Genomic DNA, 23,535 nt, shown 5'->3' on the forward strand with positions numbered 1-23,535 from the left:
AGATCCGACAGCCTGGGCGTCGGAAAGAAAGTCAAATTTATCATGTTAATCTCCTGAAACCGTGGAAAGAACGGGAAGTCCATTTTATATCTCCTGTACAGGAGGGAGAGGATTTTGGACCCTCAATTGAGTCAGAGTCAGCAATTGAGGTCCCGATGGGGGAACAATTAACTCCTGATCAGCGTGAAGAGGTAAGCAATCTAATTAAAATGTTCAGTGATGTGTTTTCTAACGTGCCTGGAAGAACGCATTTGATCGAACATGCTATTATCACTCCGCCAGGTCTAAGAGTTAGACAGAGACCGTATCGCATTCCAGAGAGTCGGAGAGATTCTGTTCGAAGGGAGGTGGAGTGTATGTTGAAACTTGGGGTAATTGAACCTTCCCGAAGTGAGTGGTGTAGCCCAATAGTACCAATAGACAAGCCAGATGGGTCACTACGATTATGTATCGATTTTAGGAGGGTGAATGCTATCTCCAAGTTTGATGCATATCCCATGCCTCGAGTAGATGAACTCTTAGACAAACTGGGGCAAGCTCGGTTTATTTCAACTCTGGATCTGACGAAAGGATATTGGCAAATTCCATTAACGAAAGCCTCTCGTGAGAAAACGGCATTTTCAACCCCAGAGGGTCTTTTTCAATTTTGTACTATGCCGTTCGGACTTCATGGAGCGCCTGCTACTTTTCAGAGACTAATGGACAGGGTTTTACAACCTCATCGAGAGTATGCAGCTGCGTATATCGATGATGTAGTCATTTATAGTTCTTCCTGGAGAGAACATTTGACTAGATTAGAAGCCGTCTTACAGTCTCTGAGGAGGGCGGGGCTCACAGCGAACATGGCAAAGTGCGCTATTGGAAAAGAAGAAACTAAATATTTAGGTTTCATAATGGGTAAGGGTAGAGTGAAACCGTTGGTTTCAAAAGTCCAGGCTTTGTTGGATTCACCGGTACCTACCACGAAAACCCAGGTGAGATCACTGTTAGGGTTGGCTGGTTATTACCGCCGCTTTATTCCACACTTTTCCACTATAGCCGCCCCTCTCACTGATCTCACTAAAAAGAACGCTCCAAATAAAATTAAGTGGAGTGCAGAGTGTCAGACAGCCTTTGAATCTATTAAAACTAATTTGAGTCAGGCCCCAGCATTAATAAGCCCGGATTTCAGCCGAGAGTTCGTCCTGCAGACAGATGCATCGCAGACTGGTCTGGGGGCGGTTCTGTCCCAGGAGAGAGATGGTATAGAACACCCGATACTATACATCAGTCGGAAGTTACTGCCCAGAGAACAGAGGTATTCGGTAGTGGAGAAAGAATGCCTGGCAGTGAAATGGGCAGTGGAATCTTTAAAATACTATCTTCTGGGACGACCCTTTGTACTCATCACAGATCACGCTTCTTTAAAGTGGTTAGACACGATGAAGGATTCAAACGCTAGGATTACGCGGTGGTACCTGGCGCTCCAACCCTTCGCCTTTCAAATAAGGTATCGTGCGGGTAAGTTACATCAAAATGCTGATTTTTTTTCCCGGGAGGGAGGGGAAAAGGGAAGGGTTAGAGGTTTCCGAGTGTTCCTTCGGCTCCACTCTGAGGGGTGGGATATGTGAAGAGTCAAAGGGTTTTCGGTCTGTGATTCAGCCTCCCGACATTAGATGGCATCAAACCAACTAGGGACTTCCCTTACCAAGATCTCGTGAACATGGCAAAGGTCATCTTTTTGAGGGGCGGCACCTTAGTGAGGGGCAGAAGTACGAGTATGTAAAATTCCAGCCACTGGAGTCACGGCCCCAAAAGACTCGGTCAGCCGGGGCCCACGCGCAAAAGTCACCCCGCTACGAGCGGGAGTCACATCCTTACCGCCAAGGGAACTCCCGTCCGACCATGGCCGAAAAGCGAACAAACGCCGGAGGGGCACAGCACCTTGTGTGAGCACTGGTGCCTGTGCACCAGCGTCATGTTCAACCACACTGGACACAAGTTGAAGGAAAGGAACGTGGCAGTCCCCGACCACCACCCAACACACCCCCAACAACTCCACACCACCCCGCGGAACCGTATAAGGCTCCTTCGGGGTTGCCCACGTCCGAAAGTAAAAGTATTTATCTGTTTATGCATTATTGTGTTAGCTCTTGCTGTTTTCAACCTAATACAGTACATACATGTCACCTCGCCCAAGACATTTTCTGAATTGCTTCCAGTGTAATGCCACTGTTACGAAAAGAGACAGCTTGTAGACTGAAGCTGGGTCACAACCAATAATTGGTGGCCAGCCATTCATACATTGAACATTTGTCTCAGAAATCCTTTATTATTTATCTGGGTGCCATCTATACTGTATTTGTTCAAGGTGAAATCACTGCTGCTGATAGCATTTTCTTCTCGCTCCAATAGGTGCTGTACCATTCCTATATCATTAAAAAATACAAATATCTTCAAATAATAGATGACCACAGCTGTACTATATTAAAATGGATACAGTGAAACAACAAAGTGCTATGCAAATACCGGCATCACTCAGAGGGTGCCGGAGCCCGCAGGGTTAATACGGGCCCAGGCTCAGCGTTGCCACAGCAACAGCTCAGCTCACACACTGAGGATTCTTGGCACAGGGTTCTGCTCAGCCAGCCAGCACAGAGCGTGTGTGCGCCTGTGTGTACCAGGGGGTTATTTAGCCATCTATTGTCTGAGCTCAAGCATCTGAGCACGCCTGATGGAGAGACTTTTGTGCATTGCAATGCATTGACTTCCTTCAGAATCTGCAGATACACCCATCGTCCACACCGAGCAAGCCAGTTTCATTTTCTGTCAAAGGGGTGATTTGTTTTAGCGGCAGTTTAACTGCTGCATTGCAGGGATAAAGGGCCACCGTGTTCTCCGTCGTCTCAGAGGCTCCCATTTCAGAGGTTTGATCAGTTATATTGTCGTGTTTGTTTCTTGACTAGCCTTGCTGGAGGAATGCATTTCAAGGGAGCGTGGGTGTAGTTTACAGAACAGCTCATGGAAATAGGTGCATTTATTCTATTACAATATTGATTTTTTTCACTATTCCACAATATTCTAGTTGATTTTTTTGTCTGTATACTGTTTTTTTTGCCTGTCTGTCTCTTTGTCAGTATAGGCGTCAGTCAGTCTGCCTATGCACACGCAGTATTTTCTTCATCAACCAAAAAGTCTTGTGAAATATGTTATGCTCTGCTGTCGTCATCGTCCTCAGAGCAATACTGTTGGAAATGTAATTTTTCTGTAAACTGTAGTCTTGCTATTAAAATGATGCATTTAACTCAACTGTACGAGCTTGTGAATTTCCTGGATTGGCTCTCAACAACGCCTTGTTTGGTAGTCAGTGCACATCCAATGCAGACTTGGCTCTCTGTTAACTGTATGCAGTGGCAATGGACTTCCCACTGTCAGGCAGCTGCTGGGCTGCCTTTCTGTAGCCAAATAAACCAAAACGGGAATGATAAATCGAGGCAGAGACACTTAGAAATCATCTTGAAGGTAATGCTGCCTTGAAATTTAACATTGGCAAGAGAGCCTTTCTGATTAATTTCAAGTTTCTCTGAATTTTGCGATGAGCCGACTCTAGCTCTTGTTTTTGAAGGGCGCTGTATCTACGTGACGTCACATTATCGTCGCCACTCAATACCTCTATAAAGTAAAAAATCTCATCATGTGCTGAACTTGTCTCTAGGAAGCTACGGGTTTCCGTGAGGGTTTGTTTGCTAATGCCTCCTACAAATGCATATTTGGTAAGCGTTTCTTTGCTGACATACTCTCAATTTATTAACATGGACCAGTTCATAAAATGGCCTTAAAAATATCCAGTCTGGTTTGTAAATCGATTGTACGGAGACCTGAATAAATAAAGAATACGACATACAAATAAAGGTTAATCATGATGTATTTAATATATGATGTATTTAATATTGATGTATTTAATATATGAATTGATTTTATTTGTGCATTTTTGTTTTATTTTAAAGCATTGAAACCACATCCCTTTAATTGTCCAGCATTAGTACATACCTCTAGTGTGCCCCATACCATATCATATTAAACTTGTAACTTTTACCATCATCATCATCATCATATTATTATTATTATTATTATTATTATTATTATTATTATTATTATTACAAAACTTAATACAGTAGGTGTAGGATGTTTTATTGACATGGTGCTGTTGATTGGTCCTTGACATACATGTCAAAAATGGTTGGAAGCTGAGGGGTTAATACAATGCAACTTTTCATGGCATTAGTAAAGCCCTTCAGATTAATCTCAGCTTTATAGGTTTACACTGCACCGAAAGAACTTTCTGGAATTCTATTGATGTAATCTTAAAACAGGGATTTGCACCATCACTGGTATAGAAGTAAAAGATAAATGTGTTTTTTTAAGGCTTAACAAGGTTATGGCTCTTTTCACTAGAATTCTGCCACACAGGATATAGCAATACCATACAACTAAACCTTGCAGCTAGACCGTATAGCAAAAAATGTTGTTAATTAAAAGGGGTTTTTTTTTGTTGTTGTTATCTAAGTGTTTGGAGATTCTACTGCCAACAGCTTCTTTAATCAAGTTTTATAGATAGAAGAATGTTTGAAGCATTGCAGAACAGGTTTTGTCATTTTATAAATCCATTAGCCTACTTCATTATTACTTGCGCACAGAATGTGTGCATTATTGTAGTTTTGTTGAATATACTTGATATTGTTAAGCTGAGTTCTATAGCCATGTTTAGCTCATGATCTTCACATTCAGAGGAGCTCCAAACACCTGGATGCGTTTTCCTTCATTTTAAATCACGTATATTAAAGCAAGTCATCACTGCTACAGATCATATCACGGCTTCCAGTCCATCTTATCCTGTGTGCAGATGTCATCCTGTACATAGAACATACGGCTCAATTCTAAACTTTAAACACTTTTTTAATATTTAATAGTACAGTAGTTACTGACTACTGAGGCTGTGTGGTCCAGTGGTTAAAGGAAAAAAAGCTTGTAATCAGCAGGTCCCAGGTTCAAATCCCAGCTCAGCTACTGACTCACTGTGTGACCCTGAGCAAGTCACTTAACCTCCTTGTGCTCTGTCTTTCAGGTGAGATGTTGTTATAAGTAACTCTACAGCTGATGCATAGTTCACACACCCTAGTCTTGTATCTTGTAAAGCACTTTGTGATGGTGGGCCACTATGAAAGGCACTATGTAAAAATTATTATTATGAGTGAACTTGTGTTAAGTATGCTGATTCTTCATTGAACAAAACTATGATTTTCTTGAACTTTCCTTACATTTTTTGTTCCTTGGATTATTTATTTATTTATGTATTTGTTTATTTTGCTAAGCCAGACAAATGTCTATTTTGGGGTGCCACTAAAAGCTTGTTTGCAGCCTGACTGGCACTGCCATCATCAAGCTCGGAAGAAATGGCTTGTCTAGACTGCCAGAACTGGACTGCCCATGTACCTGTGTAAAAAACAACTGAACTGAATCTATTTAGCCTAGAACAAGGTTCTGGAACCTGCTACTTGGAAATATACTTGATTTTCTTCATAACCTTTCATCTGCTTATGTTCTCTGTCCTACAGAGCAAGTGTCAGCAAGAATAGTTCAAGAGGTGACAGCTGAAGCAGTCGCGGTCCTGAAGGGAGAGCAAGACACAGAGTTGCAGCACAAGGACACAGTGAAAAGGCTGCCCTCAGGTAAGATAATACATGATTTCCTCCACAGCGCAGTGTGGGGTAGCTTGCACATGTTTTAAAAAATCTAATCTTTTTTTCCACTCAGTTGAAGACTCCAATCTACCACCCTCCCCTCCCCCATCTCCTGCCTCAGGACAGATCGGACCTCTGGAGCAAGGTAGGAGCTCACAGGGTAGTGTTCACTTTCTCTCTCGTGTGCTGTGAAACAGAGCCTCTTATAGGCATCGAGGGGGTGCTGAAACCTGAAGCTGTCCTCCGTAGCCTGCTATAATGCTCAGCTCAGCCCAGCCAGGCTCTCAAAGAGGTTTGCTAGTCCGAGTGGCTAGCGTTCCTCAATCAAAAGGTTCTGTCGCTGCCGTTTGTGCTTCCTCAGGTTGCTAACCCTCTCTGTAGATGACACAGTGTCCATGGGAAGTTATTAGAATGGGCTTGGGGTTTAGCCAAGAGTGATGGTCCTGGGAAAAGTTGAGCCCAAAGGTAACATGAGCAAGACATAACTGAGGCCAAGACAACAAATGTATCATTTTCACAAATTGCAGACCTAATATCACTCCTCTTCCTCCTCCTCCTCCTCCTCCTCCTCCTCCTCCTCCTCCTCCTCCTCCTTCACATCCTTTCAGAGGCTCATTTTTTATTGTTTAAGTATCTGGAAGTTTTCATTTTCATTTTGCCAGTATCTGATGCCATGTTTCTCCTTCTTCCCATGGGCTGCTCAATTAGTGCTCATGGGGTTTGGGCTGAACATAGCATCTGCATGATGTCATGACCTGGGTGTCCCTAGCCTCTTGGCCTCAATAGCTCCCTTTATGTGGAGACGTTTGAGTTTTCAAGTATTTTTTTGCTCGTTTTTGTTTTTGTTGTTTGCTTGTTTTATTATATGTTTTCCTCAAGTTGTGGTTTTCGTCTGTTGACTGGAACTCATTATGTTTGGTGCTTAGTGATCACATGTCCTCCACAACCAGCAAGTGAATGAAGCCAGCCATGCAAAGTCAGCATCTGTGAAAGATGCAGATTTTCTTGGCCAAGGTGATAAATGATTCAGCTGGTTAGGGGAAAATAATTGATAATTACTCACCATCTGCCTTGAGTGCCCTAGAAATCTCAGCAAATGGTGTCCAGACTGAGATCAAACCAGGTGTGAAAATTACCCAATGCCCAAAAAGCTAATCGGAACAGCCACAAGAGCCCCGAAGTGCCTTTTATAGTTTTGCAGGCAATTTGTCCGTAGTTGTGGAAAACCAAGGACTTTCCACCAGTTTACTGAGTTCTCTTAAAATTCCAGCAATAGTGGCATCTTCCCACTTCTGGATCCCAGTGAGAAAAAAAAAATAAAGGTGGTGGGATGCATGTTTTGGTTTGAAGACCCTGCATTGAAACAGTAATCCTTATTATTTTAATTAATTAAATTTTAAGAAGCAGTTCTGCCTCTAGCCATTAAAACATTTGGCCCTCTCAATATTAATAAGCTGTTTCCCCTTGCAGCCTATCATGATACCAAGAGGAGCAGCAAGCTCTCTGTCTATTACCCGTCCCTTAAGGAGCTTGTCACTTGATGTATGTAAAGAGAAAATAACACAGAAGTGGCATGTGTCTGGGTTTTAAAGTGCCCTTACCTGTTTATGATGTACATTATACCGTCAGTCAGAGAGGTACTGTAAACGGAAGGTAATTACAATCATGGTAGTGTCTGGATAGCAAGCATACACAGAGCTGATCGAAAACCCTGAACAAAGGACGCTGTTTAAAAAACATGCAGATATCATTTTAGTGGCCATGCTTTTTCATATACAATACTTCAAATGAGATGTCACTGATATTGCTCGTTATGAGTTCATATCTCCTGCCCCCATCATAGGTAATCATGGCTGGTTTCATCCATTGCAGTGTGTGTGTGTTTGTCTGTGTACTTCTGGTAGCTTGTCTGTGTGTCTGTGTCTGTGTGTCTTGCCAGTCTCTCTCTGTTGTCGTAGCTTTTCTGTGTGTCTGTGAGTCTTGCCAGTCTCTCTCTGTTGTTGTAGCTTGTCTGTGTGTCTGTGTCTGTGTGTCTTGCCAGTCTCCCTCTGTTGTCGTAGCTTGTCTGTGTGTCTGTGTGTCTTGCCAGTCTCTCTCTGTTGTGGTAGCTTGTCTGTGTGTCTTGCCGGTCTCTCTCTGTTCAGTTTTCCCTGCAGTTCTCTTCCTGTGTCTGTTTGTAGTTGTAGGGGATAAGGAGAAGGCTGGCCCTCTCCGAAGGTTCCAAAATTCTCGGGAGAGGTGCAAGTTCCTAGCCCCCTCCATCTCGGTTTCTGTGCCTGACGATGATCCCCACCACTCAGATGACGAGTACTATGATCACCCCTTATTCAGCTCCGAGTGGACTCACTCTTGCACACTCCCCAGTGGGGAAGATGCCTTGTTTAGTCTGATTGAAGGTGAACCACGCATGGTTCCTCATTTTTGTTTTTTGCTACTACTCCTCCCCCCCCCTCCCTGTCTCTTTCACTTCCTCTCCTTCACGTCTTCCGTTTTTCCATCTTTGTCTTGCATGGTTTATCAATAACTTTCGTTTTTTTTTCATATGATGGTCAAGTCCTTGAATATATTGCTTACACGCTTACACATATAGTAGATGTTAAACAGCCTGACATGTACATACCTGTACAGAAGACACACACACTCCGTGCAAACATTATATATATTTTATCAGTCCCCAGTTGATCTGCTCTCAGACATCCGCATGCACACACTGTATGCATGTGGGCCTATGCGCATGCATGTTTGTATGTGCACACATGCATTTTGATACATATCGATGCATGTGTGTCCATGCATGCTCATGCAACTGATGCATAACGTTAAATACATGTGTGTACATGTACATGCAATAACTGAACATGCTCATAACTTGCATCTAAACATGGCAGAAAGGACTTGCCCATTTGGGAAAAAAGCAGTGCATGAATCACAAGTTGTATGCACTCTTTCTTATGCCTCTTGTGTTAGATCTGTCCACAACATAAATGTTACTGATGTTACTGTCACACCACACACACACACCAAGTCTGTGAGTGCTCACCAACCCATGTGTTAAACACCTTCTGAATTCCAGCAGCTGTAGATCACAGGAAGACTTTCTGCTCTTAGAAAATGTGGTTCCGTACTGGAAGGTTTAAAAAAAATGTAAACAAAAATTGTAGCAGAAATCAGATGTAAGACTCTGTATCTAACATTGCATATTTACATTTTTAGCAAAAGGCTGTGTAAGCAGCCAATATATCTCTCTCTACAGTATATATATATATATATATATATATATATATATATATATATATATATATATATATATATATAATATATCATTATACATGTATAATATTTCATTTGATCTATCTGTAGATCTTCTGTACCTGCTTACCTATATCTGCCTCTCTACCAGCAATATATCTACAGCATCTAGTCATATGTTTTAATTGATGTAAATATTCATTCATCTCTATCTTTTGATCCAGTAACAATCTAAATATTATTTTGTATACTGTTTCACAGTCAGAAAAAGCTATACACAGTACACATACATACTGTACATTGTAGAAACATGTACGATGGCTTTAAAATCTCTGCCATTTTACACAGCACCTGAAAAAAAGAAACATACAATTTTCAAACAGACTTTACAGAAATACCATTAATTTCCAACAATAATGCACAGAGAAAGATACAATTTGAGAGTGCAAGTGCTTTTATGGCTACCCTTTCCATTACAGTGTGAAACACATGTGCTTATTTGTCAAGAACTATACACTGAGTTTATAAAAAGGATAAAGGTACATAAACTTCAGTGCTCAATGCCAAAGTCTGCTTAACATGCATATTTTACCCATGCTGTAACCCAATTCTGTGTTGTCCTTAGTCTTGATGTGTCCACTTCTTCCCCCTCTTAAAGTAGAAGAAACTGTAGAGAGTCCTTCGGCTGCCGACGAGGAAAAACAATCAGCCGCAGCAGCTGAGCATGGGCCCGATGCTATTGAGCACTTAGAGCAGGCAAAGCTAAAAAGCGAGGCCCAGGCTCAGCCCTGTTCACAGGCCGAGGCTAAGGCAGCTAGTGAAGCTCACGTGCAGGCAGCGGCACCCAACGGGAGAGGCGACGAGGCAGGGGAGGGGAAAACCCCTCAGGAAGGTGTGTCCTCCAGACAGTGTGCATGTTTTAAAATAATAATTGTAGAAAGGGTTAAAAAAAAAAAAAAAAAAAAAGCTACTTTCAGCGTTCAGAGCTTGTAAGTTTCGTGAGCTTGTCAGTATTTCTGCTTGTGGCAATTTAAATGTGATGCGTGAGTATGCTTAGGGGGTATGGTTTTGTTTATTTTTTTGTGTGTATTTTCTTTTTTGGTTATTGCTGGTTTAATGGGCAACATTGTACCATTTGCTATCGCTGCCAAGTGTTGAGCTGCTGAAGCCATGATGCAGCATGCTAATGCTAGCGCTGGGTCAACGTGTCTCATCAGTTTTTAAACCCCATTGCTTAGTGTGTGTTTGCCAGCTGCATTGCTGATAAATTTGTTGATTCACCTGCTTTCTAGGTAACAGATTAGATAAAGAGATGTTAGTTGCTGTTTCAAAATGTTTATTTTATTTCTTCTGTCTTGGTGCTGACATTCCATCCTTTTTCATTTTCAAACCAATTCCTGTTTTTCCTGTGTGTGTGTGTGTGTGTGTGTGTGTGTGTGTGTGTGTGTCTATATATATATATATATATATATATATATATATATATATATATATATATATATATATATACAAATTTGCCAAAACCATGGACATGTAATTTCAAAGATAGCTTAATAAAATTCGCAAAAATTTATCTGTGCAAATCATGAAGAGATCGGGGCGCGTTCTCTCGAGACATAAATGAGTTTGTCACAAGTTGTGCATTTACAATGTAGTTTCTAGTTTATTATGTGTCTTATTGCAGTTGCAATTGCATATGTACTTTATCTGTCTAAAGTACCTTCTTGCATAACTGCATAGCAATTAATGTCTTTTAAAGTTGCAGTATATATCCGTACAGACCTATTTTAGGCAATTATAGTAATGGTGTTATGACCTTACCCTTTGAGATTCTGGCTTTACTTTTTCCTGTCACATGTACACAACTGTTTTTGATTGTGTTTTCATTTGTTTATTAACACTTTAAACGGGTCCTGTAACTCAAGTGTAAATATAAAAGTTGAAATTAGACTTCACTTAAGTGTCCTTTAATGTTTAGTAATATTTTGCCTGTCATCAATTTTGTTGGGGTGATGCCATGTATTGATTTACACTCAAAGCACCCTCGAAATATTAATTGACTATGTTTAATCAAGCTTTAAAACTTGAAAAGGTTCATTACAAACATATACTGTTAAATGATGTCTTAAGTACATCACATGATCAGAAATAACAAGTACAGTGTTATGTCCTCATCTTCAAAAGCAAGATCAAGGTTACCATGATCCAAGAAATAAGCACACCATAAAGACAATGACAAGGACATGATTTTGACAGAGAAAAAAAGAAAAGGGTTGGACTTCCCGCATTATTTCTGAGGCATTTCCTTTTTGATTCCCATCTGCATTGTGCCTCTGCATGTTACCATAGTGACATCCAGGTCGTTTTTTCATTTCCATTTTTCTTGTACCTTCATGCTCTTGTTGACCATTCTCAAAACACCTAGTGCATTGTGTGGTATGAAGACATGCATTTTTGGAGAGCTTTGCCTGTTTGTAATGTGTTGCTTGCAAAAACAGAACAACCAGACTACTTTAGATTTGCTTGCAGCCCTGAAGATGGACACAAACAGCCAAGGGGGGGCAGTCAGCGGTCAAGCCCCTACCCTCGGCTCGGACCTCAAGGAAGCTGAGGGGTCAGAGGAGAAATCTAATGTGCAGCGTAAAAATGAAGCCCAGACAGCTTCACTTTCAGAGGAGGACAACAAGGAAGACCATGCTCCAGCTCCTCAGTCCAAGGATTCAGAAACCCTCCCTTTGAAAGGTATAGAGACACCTGCTGTGACTGAGCCACCCAAAGCTGAATCAGGTCCATTGGGGGCCACTGCTTCTCCAGCAGAAGGAAAAATCATTTCTGAAGATGACACAAAACCATTGTCTAAAGAATTAGATAAACACACTGACATTATAGAAGATTCTAGTGAGATTCCAACAAATACTGCAGAGAATTCAGATAAAACGTATCTAGAGGACCAGAAAGTAAACCTCACTGATGTTTCCCAAACCAAAGACACCCCAGCTGACAAACTTCCAGGAGACGTGGATGTACCAAGCAGTCCAAAACCACAGGCTGCAGATAGCCAGACTACAAAAGACAAGCTTCAAGAGTTGATCCCTGAGCCACTGATTAGTTTGATAAAGTCTGGTACGGGCAGTTTAGACAAAGCAGAAATTACCAAACAAGACATAGATGTCAAACCAGATGCATTACAGGCTGTAGACCTTAGTGTGAAAAAGGAAGCGGTCATTATCTCACAAGAGGCAGCTTCTAGTAAAGAAGAACATTCTTCTGTTAAAACACAAGAGAAGAAAGAGGACAGGGAAGAGGTTAAGTCAAAAACTGCAGTAGAAAGTGAAAGCAAACCGGTTTTGTATCCAAAGGAAGAACCAGAGAAACAGGGAGTCTCTAGTATCAAACCCTCTGAACCTTGTGAAGACAAGAAGGATAAAGATGTCAAACAGCCCCAAACTTCTTTTGGAGGTGCACCAGAGAGCAAATTAAAGGAGGAAGCCCACACTGAAGTTTTACCAACAGACCAGATAGGGAAAGGGGTTAAAGCAAAGCAGGAGCCTGCAGAGAAAGAAGAAACCCAAGCAACCATCCAGGAGAAGGAGATAACTGAGGCTAAGAGTCAACCAGCCTTGCATGACAAAATTGAACCTTCCAGTGCTTTGGATCTACATTTAAAAAGCGCAGAAAAGGATAAATCAGGAATGTCAGCCTATTTTGAGACATCTGCCTTGAAAGAGGAAGAGGCAAAGGCTGATGCACAGCAAGGGGAAGGCTATTACGAGTTGAGCAATGCAAGAGAGAAAGCCTCTGAATATTTTCAGGGTGTGATTGATGAATCTGATGCAAGTGGATTGATGGAGACGTTCCAAATTGCTGGTGATACTGCCTCAGTCCAGGAGATAAGCTATAGCACACTGGCCCAAACTCAAGACGTGAAACCAGCAGTGGACAAACCAGACATCCTGAAAAGCCCTGTGGAGGACGAGTTGAAAACCTTGCCAATGCTGGAGAAGAAGAAGGATGAAGGTCGTTTGAGTGTAGGCAGGTTGTCGTTGGAACAGAGAAGCTACTCACTGAACATACCCATGGCTTCCTTGGAATCACCAAGGACCTTTTCACCTCTGGCTTCAGATATTCTATCCTTTACCAGTGGTAGTCTAGATGAGCCAACAGACAACCTACCAGTTACCACACCTGCTGTAGAGAAGAAGCCAGTTTTCCCTCCTGTAATTCTGGAAACCACAGATGCAGACTCCCCTTCATTCCTACCCACTGGTGAAAGAAAACCGCCCTTAGAGTCCCAGTTCCAAATGAAGGATTATTACAAAAATGGCAGTGTGATGGCACCCGATTTGCCAGAGATGCTAGATTTGGCAGGAGCCAGATCCAGACTGACTTCTGAGAGCACAGATACTGAGCTGATTAGAAGAAAGTCGGTCCCTGCTGATATCCCAGCCCTGATGGGAGACACCTTGGCTCAGCTTTCTATAGTGGACATGAGTCAGAAGGCAGCTAGAAGTGAGAGCCAAGAAGAGATTGGCTACTGTGTTTTCAATTACACTGGTCCTATGCCCTCACCTGCTGATTTGCACAGCCCACTGGGCTCACCTCTCCAAATCTTCACAACGCCAGTTTTAGAGGAGTACAAGGAAGAAGTTATGAAAGCAACTGAGTCTGTGGATACTCAGGCAGAGCCTGTTGAGAAGGAAGTTCTCATGGAAGAACCCAAAGCAGAAGAAACTAGAAAGGAAGAAACAACAGAGGACAAAGAAGTGAAAAAAGATTATACTAAAGTAGAATCATTTGATCAACATGACAACTCCTCTGAAATCAAGGAAAGTATAACCACGGAAGGGGTTAGTAAAGAAAGCAGTAAAGCAGAGACAGATACACAGGCTGGTGTTTCAGGGAATGAAGACAAAAAGGAAAGCGAACTAGCTCTCCCAGCTAAGCCTAAAGTAGTTCCTGATGTCAAAAGGCAGACTGTTCCTGAGGTTGAAGAGCAAGAGATTCCAAGTGAACACAAAGCCTCAGAGTCCTTGAAAACTGACCAGCAAGAGGAGGTTAAGAAAGGTACTGATGAAGTGCAGCCAGACAAGACAAGTCAAGAGGCCATCCCTGAGCCTCAACCCAAAGCTAAACCTTTAGAGGAGGTCTCCCCTGATGGTATGAAGCCTGAACATTCAGCAGAGGAAAAGACAGATGTGAAGGCTGATTTGAAAAAAGAACTAAAAGCAGAGGGTGATTCTGAAAAAGAACTTCAACCAGATTCTGCTTCTGAAAAAGAACCAAAATCAGACACAGATTCAGAAAAAGAACCACAGCTCGAGGGTACACCTCTGAGTTCAGTTGAAGGGCGAGAACTGTTAGAAACAAAAGATAAAATGAAAGACAAGCCAGACTTGGTGCACCAGGAGGCCTATGAAGAAGTGGATGCAGAGGACGCCTATCAGCTCATGGGTGTCCTCGGCTCCAGTGAGGAAGGAGGTGCGAAGCCTAAACCTGTGAAGCAGGTACCATCTGTAGAGGTAACAATAGAGGTGCATGAAGCTGCAGAGTCAAAGCAGACAGTTGAGGAAATGCCCCCAACAGCTAAGATAGCTGAGGAAGAAAGGCCAAAGGAAGAGAGACCAGATGAAGAGAGGCCAGAGGAAGCTCCTCTGGAGCCTATGCTGGCTGTTGAACCTGAGAGGCCAGATGAAGAGAGGCCAGAGAAAGCTCCTCTTGAGCCTGTGCTGGCTGTTGAACCTGAGAGGCCAGATAAAGAGAGGCCTGAGGAAGCTCCTCTTGAGCCTGTTGTGCTGGCTGTTGAACCTGAGAGGCCAGATAAAGAGAGGCCTGAGGAAGCTCCTCTTGAGCCTGTGCTGGCTGTTGAACCTGCTCCAGTGACTTTGGAAGCTCAGGCCCTGGAAGCTGTGGAACAGAAAGAAGAAGAAGAAGGTGTTATAGAAGATATTGTAGAAGTGGGTGAAGAACCAAAAGAGGTTCTGGAGGAAATCAAAGAAATCGCCCCTGTAATGCAGGAATCTACAGAGGATGTGGATGCTGATCAAGCCCTTGAAACCAAGGTGGCTATAGAATCGGTTGTCACCGTGGAAGATGATTTCATTACAGTGGTCCAAACTATTGAGGAGGGTGATGACTCCTGCCATAGTGTGAGATTCTCAGACCCAGCTGAGGGAGAGGTCTTGCAGGATGCCACTGAAGATGAAGATGGGCAAGCTGAGGTGGCTGAAGAAGAAGAGATTCAGGCTGCAAGTCTGGAGGAGCTTCCTGTAGCTCCCTCCTCTCCAGAGAAGGAAGTCCCTGTATCCGGATATAGAACAGAGACTTATGATGAGTACAAGGATGAAACAACCATCGATGACTCCATCTTGGATACGGACAGCGCTTGGCAGGATGCTCAAGGTGTGGTTTTAAACTTTTGCCTTTTAGTACTAGGATAGGGTTTGACATGTACAATACACTCTTAAATCATTGTCTTTGTGTATGTTTTTAAAATCAACTGCTGTATAATGACAGATTTACCTTGGAAGTATTGCATTGCACAATTTTTAAGGGAGTGTTTTTAAGGGGTGCATAGCATTGCAGCCTTAATGCAGGGAGTGTTCAAACAGAGGTAGCCATGTATATAGTGAGTATGTAGCCATCTCTGTATAATGTGTGTAAGTATGTGTAAGATAAGAGAACCTGATATTGGGGTGGGTGGAGGTACAGTTTTTAAATCAGATAAGATGCTACTACAGTACCTGATACCAGATAACCTTAGTATAATTAAGAATATCTTTCTGTATCTAGACCATGTACTTGTAACTGGGTTTACCATACCTTGTGTAAAGCCCCCTGCCCAAAGAGTTCTTGTGCCACTCAAAGCTCATGGCTTTGTGTTTTGCTCATTCTGAACTGCAGATGATGACAGGAGCATCATGACCGAAAAGATCGAACCTCTCCCCAAAACTGAGAGCCCTAAAATTAGAAGGCCCTCTGTGGAAAAACACGCGAAGGACAAGGCACTGAGCAGGGGGAAAGGCAGAGTGTCCACCCCTGAAAGGAAAGCGGCCAAAAAGGAGCCCAGTATGGTCCCGAGGGATGACATGAAGAAGAAAAAAGGTTCCTACCCTAGACATGAATACTTCTTTTTTGTATGGTGGTTTATTACTGCCATTATACAATGTATTTGGTAAATGGTAAATACAATATAATATGTAATTTGTAAAAAAAAAGGTAAACTTTCATCAATCGCTGTACTTTTTTTTATAAATGGTATCGGCAACCCCCTTGCTGCTGGACTATATATATATATATATATATATATATAAGCTTATGTGCAATGATTAGCATGTGATTATCATATTGGTATTCTGATATCCTTGTATTCATAAAGATTTGAAAGAGCTTTGGAAAGCCAATGCAGGCTTAGCTCTTGCACCATCACATCACATTTACAAAATGTTTGTAAATGAGATGTGATGCGCAAAGCCCCATTGGTCCTCCTTGAAGTCCCCAGATGGAACCTAGAAAGCAGACTGCAAAAGTGACTTCTGACTGCTTTGTGTTGATAGGGAAGATTAAGCTGCAGCTGTTGACTAGTGAGAAACTGTTGATTAAGCTAGGCATGTCAAATGGTATTTAAATGACAATATCCACACTTTACCACACAGTAAATACAACCTAAATTAATAAATGCACAGTAGAAGCATGTGTAATAATTACGTTTTTAATATTGGAAATTAAACTGCTTTCCTAAGCTTGTAAGGGGGTTACCTGCATCATGTTTAAGCCTTTCTTTGTCAGTGCTTTACTTTTCCTATCTGACTTTGTCTCTCCTTCTTATAGCAATGTTTAAGAAGGCTGAACTTACTAAAAAATCTGACATTCAGACATGGTCTCCTTCCCGGAAAATCCCATTAAAACCAGCGGTCAGGTACCCTAGACCAGCTCACCATCATTCCTCTACTAAACGGAAACCGACAGGTGACTTTGTAAACTCAAAACCAAACGATCTGCAATGTGGCTGGCAAACATGGACATTCGTATATCATCGCTAGAGTGGAATTTGTTCATTTTATTTGATTTGTTTTGGGTTTTTTTGTGCGCTGTTGATGTTGCTGTTGTTTTTAGAAACTGCTGGGCTGTTTTGCTTTTTTGTTGTAGTTCTAAATGCTTATGCCATTTGTGAGTTATCCTCCTTTCTTTATTATGTTTTAGTTGCATCTTTTTTGGCAGCAGCCATGATCATACATGCTTTTTACTGTATCAGCTACAGATGTGCTCATGCAATGGCGGTACGTTGGCATGGTGCATTATTCACGTATACTTCGCTGTATTTGGCAGTGATGACTTTCTGTTCAGGCATATTGTATATTGGTGCCAAAATGAGAAATAATTCCATCAGCTGGTTTACCATACCATGGGCATATTGTACAGCACCTGCGTAAATAGGTTTTCTGTGGATTCTCTGTTTGGCAGGTATTAAAACTGAGGATATTTTGTAAGAAACTTTCATCCATATGAAAGTTCCATATAGGCCCAGCAATGCCAAGTGTGTGTTTAACCAATATACTGACATACAGTGTGGCCCAGGCTGATATTCCAGGCTCAAAGCTGCTCTGCTCTTTTTCTGGGCATTTGGGATCCCTTTGCCCCCATGCAGGGCATTCTGTTGAAGTCATCACAGAGTTTAGACTTACCAGGTGGTCAGTAATGGTCTGGTTTATGAAATCAATTGCTGGTGGAAAATTACACCTTAGTATTTTATTGGGTCATGACCCAAATGCAAATAAAATCAAGTTACGTCCATCATTTGTTTAAAGGTAGATACTGATAGAAATGGTGGTGAATTTAAATACTACTGTCATTTAAATCATTCCAATAAGTGGACTTACCAGCATCTAAAGTCTCTAAAGTCTAAAGTCTATTTTTTATATGTTGTGGTCCTAATTTAATATTTAAATGATGACGGTATTTATAGCCATCAGTAGCCCCAGTATTTTATTAGCTTTAATCATTTGGGGTTCGTTTACTGAACTGCAATCTCTTTATCTATACAGTTTACACTGTGGTTTATTAAATGACAATGCTGTTCACTTTCTTTGGGATTCCAAACACTGTCATCCTCCAATAGCAATAGAACATGGTACAGTTTTGATAAACATCACACATGCTCAACCATAAACACTTAGGCACAGAGCAGAAGCAGCACAAACTACACTTCTTTAAATCCAGGACCTTAAAAAAAAGCATTTAATAGTGCATAATAGCTATAAGAAGAGGTAACAGAGCATAAGAGAGAGAACCATCTCCCTCGCTAGTATATACATTAGGTAAGTATCCCATAGTTTGTGGTTTTTGTTAATCGCTAGTTTTCTAGAGGGTGAATTTTCATATTCATGTTCAGCTGCTGCTTTATTAGACTTGATATTTCATATGTAATTATTTACCCTGATCATTGCTGCCTTCTCTGTGCCTTTCCACAAATGCCAGCCTTTAACTGTCCAGGCCTTCTTTCCAGCAATGGTCGCAGCTGTCGAAGGCAGGCAGCCCCTCAGTACTGCAAGACAATCCAGGGAGAAGATCGCTGTAAGTTCATTTTCATCTAATTCTGTTTCTTTTATTTATTTATTTATTTATTTATTTTTGTATACTGTACATATCAGCTAATTGTTAATCATTCATTCAGTATTTTTAAAAACTAAATAGGAGTTTTGCAACTGGAGTAGGTGTAAATGCTGTATGTTTATCACATTTATAGCTTTTGCTAATAATAAATTGTTGTTAGCTTCTGAAAGGGTCAACTGAAAATGCCTGGTCCTTAAGGGGTTAAAGATTTGCATCACTATAGTCTCAAGTGTCCCGTTCTTAAGACTTCATATTATATTTATTGTATTATTTATTTTCCATGACCGTATATATACATATTTTTTTTTGTGTTGTTTGCTGTGCTTGTTGATTTTGATCACATTTGATTTTTGTTTGTTTTGTTTTTTACATGTATTTTGTATCCCCCTTTCTCCCCATCATGCCCCCCTCTCTCTCATCACAAGAACTCATCCTCCTCTGCTCAAACAAAGATCCCTACCACAAAAGAGCGAGCAGCAGCAGCTTTCTTTCCTCCGAGATCCAGCTCAGCTTGCTCGTTCACAGAGAACAATGCTTGCCTTAAGTCAGAGCTTTACTCAGTCCGGCCCTCTTCTGCAGGGTCCAGGGACTACAATATAAATGATACAGTACAGGTAAGGGGGCTCCATCAAGCACCAAAGAGTTTCCCACTAAAAGAGCATAGCACCGTGTAATAAATCATAGGGTGGTAAAGCGTAGGAAAGCATTGTACAGAGAGGTATGGTAAAGCATGTGAATAAACATGGAAAACCAGGGTAAACTCTGGTAAATTCACAGCATGGGAAAACTGCAGAAATGGCATGCAAAAATACTGTAGTAAACTTTAATAAGCGATTCTACAGTGGCTCACCGTGAACATGGGGAATTGTGTATGGAGATCATCATTTATTTCAGAGTATATGATCAGCAGGTGGATGTGAGGAGAATGTTATCTTACTATCTCAATATTTTTCTGTAACTGACAGCTGAGGCTTGAAGTTTATGATTAGGTCCAAAAAGGCATTCTCAGTTCAACTTAAAAACTGAGCCAATCTGAGGTCCATTAATCATCCATCCATTACACTTTTTTTTGTGACTGTATACCCCGTCATCTGTATACTGTACTGTACATTTTGTTTAGAGCCTTATTCATTCTATGGTCTTTTTTTCCCTAAAATGACATATAAATAGATTGAGAAACATGCTGACCCTGCAATTTGGCCAGAGCTGTATATTAACAGCAGATGTATTGTAGTGTAGAACCAGTAATGCTTTGAGCTATACAGGCATTTTGTTTTTTTTGTTACAAAAAATTTCTCACTTTTGTACCAGAGTAGCTACACACACACGCACGCACACACACACACACACACACACACACACACACACACACACACACACACACACACACACACACGCCCACGTGGACCAGCTACTAGAATTGTGATTTGTGGGTTGATTCCCTGATAGGATGGCATCACACAGAGCCCTGAGAAGCGCTCTTCCCTGCCCAGACCCTCCTCCATCCTGACCTCGCGCCGAGCCGGTGCTGCCGATCGCGAGGAGAGCTCCACCTCCATCACCAGCTCTGGCTCCACTGCACCGAGACGCCCAACATGTGAGTGTGTCCTCAGAGCTTCCACCAAACACTGCGCGGCTTGATTATGTTGCCTTGATTTTGATTTAACGACAAAACATTTTGGAAACAATATTCTATTCGTTATTGATTGCACCAGAATTTACAATGTAATTGCAGTATAATTTGTGTTTGAGGATAAAATCATTAAAAACAAAACAAACCAAAAAAAGCATTTAAATTGTCAAATCTATTTGTGGAATTAATAGATTTAAAATAAATAAACAAAATAAACATACCACAATGTTGTATGAAATGTAATGAAAACACTTGGTGGAACATTCACAAGGCTGTTTACTCCAAAGCGTCATTGTATTAGCACAGTTTTTGTCCTAATTCAAGTTACAGAATTTACAATAAACAATTGAGGAATGTGTTTCAATGATTACCCCCATTATTAGTGTGTGTGTGTGTATGTGTGTGCACGTGGGCGTGTATATGTGTATGTGTGCGCGTACTGTATGTAACCATACAAGCAGAATGTATTTTCACACACAGATAGTTATGTAGTTTGGGTGCTTAAATGACTCCAAAATGTGTACATGCTTCAAGCTTTGCGTGTACCTGTTACCATCTGTTTTTCACGATTATTCTTAAACTGAATAGATGAAAGATTTTTAAACGTTATAAATGTAATGTTCCCTTCTGCATTCCACCCATGAGAGACTTTGCTGGAAGAGACTTTGCACAAGTAAATTTCCTTTTTATAATAAAGCCATGATGCATTCCTTAATTCCATGGCAAACATCTACAACACCAAGTGATGGGAGTGAACGTAGGCACCTGAACTCACTGAATAAAGCCTACATTGCTTCTTTACCACTAGAGTAATTGCCCAGGCACAACAAATGAGCAAGATTATAATTTAAAGCTTTAAAATGTAGAATGATTAAGTAGTATTATAAGGTTGCAGTGTATATTATCTTCTGTAACAAGATTAAAGTCAAGATTAAAGACTTACTTTTACAGTTTAGCCTTTTAACCTGACTTGTAAACATAATTATTTTGATCTGTTTTATTTGCTTATTTTTGTAATTGTTTTATCTATAATTCTTATTAATTTCCTGTTTTCTTCAATTGCTATATTTTTATTGTTGTTTTTTGTTTATATTGTTATTGTTTATTGTTATTTTATCATTTTTACTGCTTCTTGACACTGCAGACTTCTTTCTGTTTCAACCGACATGTAAAGCACCTTTGAGATACTGTGGTATGAAAGTTGAAATATAAATAAAATAAATAAAATAAAAATAGTACTACAAAACAAATGCTTTACTCCTTACCCTGGCAAGTGCTCCTTGTGGCGTGGTAGAGCCAGTAGAGCCTCTATTCACGGTTGTGTTTCCCTCTCTCTCCCCTGCCTTCCCTGCCCTGCATCTCCCTCTTCCTTTACTCGCTGTGTAGCGATTCGATCTGAAGGACGAGCTGAGCAGAGGGCTAGTCGAAGCGGAGTGGCAGGTAGCTGGATTCCTTTCTTACCCCTCCATATCCTCATCACATCACTAGAACCTCCTTAGCGGACTGCTTTCTTACCCCTCCATATCCTCATCACATCACTAGAACCTCCTTAGCAGACTGCTTTCTTACCCCTCCATATCCTCATCACATCACTAGAACCTCCTTAGCAGACTGCTTTCTTACAACTCCATATCCTCATCACATCACTAGAACCTCCTTAGCAGACTGCTTTCTTACCCCTCCATATCCTCATCACATCACTAGAACCTTCTTAGCGGACTGCTTTCTTACAACTCCATATCCTCATCACATCACTAGAACCTCCTTAGCGGACTGCTTTCTTACCCCTCCATATCCTCATCACATCACTAGAACCTCCTTAGCAGACTGCTTTCTTACAACTCCATATCCTCATCACATCACTAGAACCTCCTTAGCAGACTGCTTTCTTACAACTCCATATCCTCATCACATCACTAGAACCTCCTTAGCAGACTGCTTTCTTACAACTCCATATCCTCATCACATCACTAGAACCTCCTTAGCAGACTGCTTTCTTACAACTCCATATCCTCATCACATCACTAGAACCTCCTTAGCAGACTGCTTTCTTACTATTCCATATCCTCATCACATCACTAGAACCTCCTTAGCAGACTGCTTTCTTACAATTCCATATCCTCATCACATCACTAGAACCTCCTTAGCAGACTGCTTTCTTACAACTCCATATCCTCATCACATCACTAGAACCTCCTTAGCAGACTGCTTTCTTACCCCTCCATATCCTCATCACATCTCTAGAACCTCCTTAGCAGACTGCTTTCTTACCCCTCCATATCCTCATCACATCACTAGAACCTTCTTAGCGGACTGCTTTCTTACAACTCCATATCCTCATCACATCACTAGAACCTCCTTAGCGGACTGCTTTCTTACCCCTCCATATCCTCATCACATCACTAGAACCTCCTTAGCAGACTGCTTTCTTACAACTCCATATCCTCATCACATCACTAGAACCTCCTTAGCAGACTGCTTTCTTACAACTCCATATCCTCATCACATCACTAGAACCTCCTTAGCAGACTGCTTTCTTACAACTCCATATCCTCATCACATCACTAGAACCTCCTTAGCAGACTGCTTTCTTACCCCTCCATATCCTCATCACATCACTAGAACCTCCTTAGCAGACTGCTTTCTTACAACTCCATATCCTCATCACATCACTAGAACCTTCTTAGCGGACTGCTTTCTTACAACTCCATATCCTCATCACATCACTAGAACCTCCTTAGCGGACTGCTTTCTTACAACTCCATATCCTCATCACATCACTAGAACCTCCTTAGCGGACTGCTTTCTTACCCCTCCATATCCTCATCACATCTCTAGAACCTTCTTAGCGGACTTCTTTCTTACAACGCCATATCCTCATCACATCACTAGAACCTCCTTAGCGGACTGCCTCCACCTTGAGCATGTCATCCTTTCATTTCTCAGCACGAGTGTAAGAAATTATATGTGGTGCTGAAATGTTCAGTCACAGGAAAGTTTGCACGTAAAAGATTAATACTGTATGTAGTTGATGAGATAGTTGATACTGTCAGTGCAGAGTATTATTTTGATTATTTATGGAAAAATAATGATGTAAGTTTTTAAGATAACATGCATTTTTTCAAAAGTACCATTCCTCTGTGTTTTAAGGTCCAAGGGGAATTCAACCGAGACTGGGGTTTTAAAAGGGCCAGAATTACACATTACTCCAAAATTAATACCATTGTTTCACGGGTTGAGAGTTTTGTTGCGGGGAATGTTATTTCTTTGGTAGACAGAAAACAAAAACTATAAATCCAGTGTGGGCTGGAAGGTTGGGATTTG

The 23,535-nt window shown here is 41.3% G+C and overlaps 1 protein-coding gene across 19 annotated transcripts in view; it reads left to right on the forward strand.

Moving 5' to 3' along the window:
• map2 (microtubule-associated protein 2) overlaps positions 1 to 23,535 on the forward strand; it is a 102,344-nt gene that overhangs the window by 67,433 nt on the left and 11,376 nt on the right. For 10 of the 19 annotated variants that reach the window (XM_041263246.1, XM_041263250.1, XM_041263247.1 and 7 more), the window contains 11 exons: positions 5,595 to 5,708; positions 5,794 to 5,865; positions 7,901 to 8,116; positions 9,628 to 9,861; positions 11,499 to 15,368; positions 15,870 to 16,070; positions 16,797 to 16,934; positions 18,472 to 18,539; positions 19,004 to 19,192; positions 20,028 to 20,175; positions 21,598 to 21,651. In XM_041263246.1, coding sequence (XP_041119180.1) covers positions 5,595 to 5,708; positions 5,794 to 5,865; positions 7,901 to 8,116; positions 9,628 to 9,861; positions 11,499 to 15,368; positions 15,870 to 16,070; positions 16,797 to 16,934; positions 18,472 to 18,539; positions 19,004 to 19,192; positions 20,028 to 20,175; positions 21,598 to 21,651 — 5,304 coding nt within the window. The remainder of the gene's footprint in view (positions 1 to 5,594; positions 5,709 to 5,793; positions 5,866 to 7,900; positions 8,117 to 9,627; positions 9,862 to 11,498; positions 15,369 to 15,869; positions 16,071 to 16,796; positions 16,935 to 18,471; positions 18,540 to 19,003; positions 19,193 to 20,027; positions 20,176 to 21,597; positions 21,652 to 23,535) is intronic. The other 9 variants (XM_041263261.1, XM_041263263.1, XM_041263251.1 and 6 more) reach the window with 8 other exon arrangements.

This window comes from Polyodon spathula, chromosome 11, assembly GCF_017654505.1.
Source record: "Polyodon spathula isolate WHYD16114869_AA chromosome 11, ASM1765450v1, whole genome shotgun sequence".
NCBI classification, from domain to species: domain Eukaryota; kingdom Metazoa; phylum Chordata; class Actinopteri; order Acipenseriformes; family Polyodontidae; genus Polyodon; species Polyodon spathula.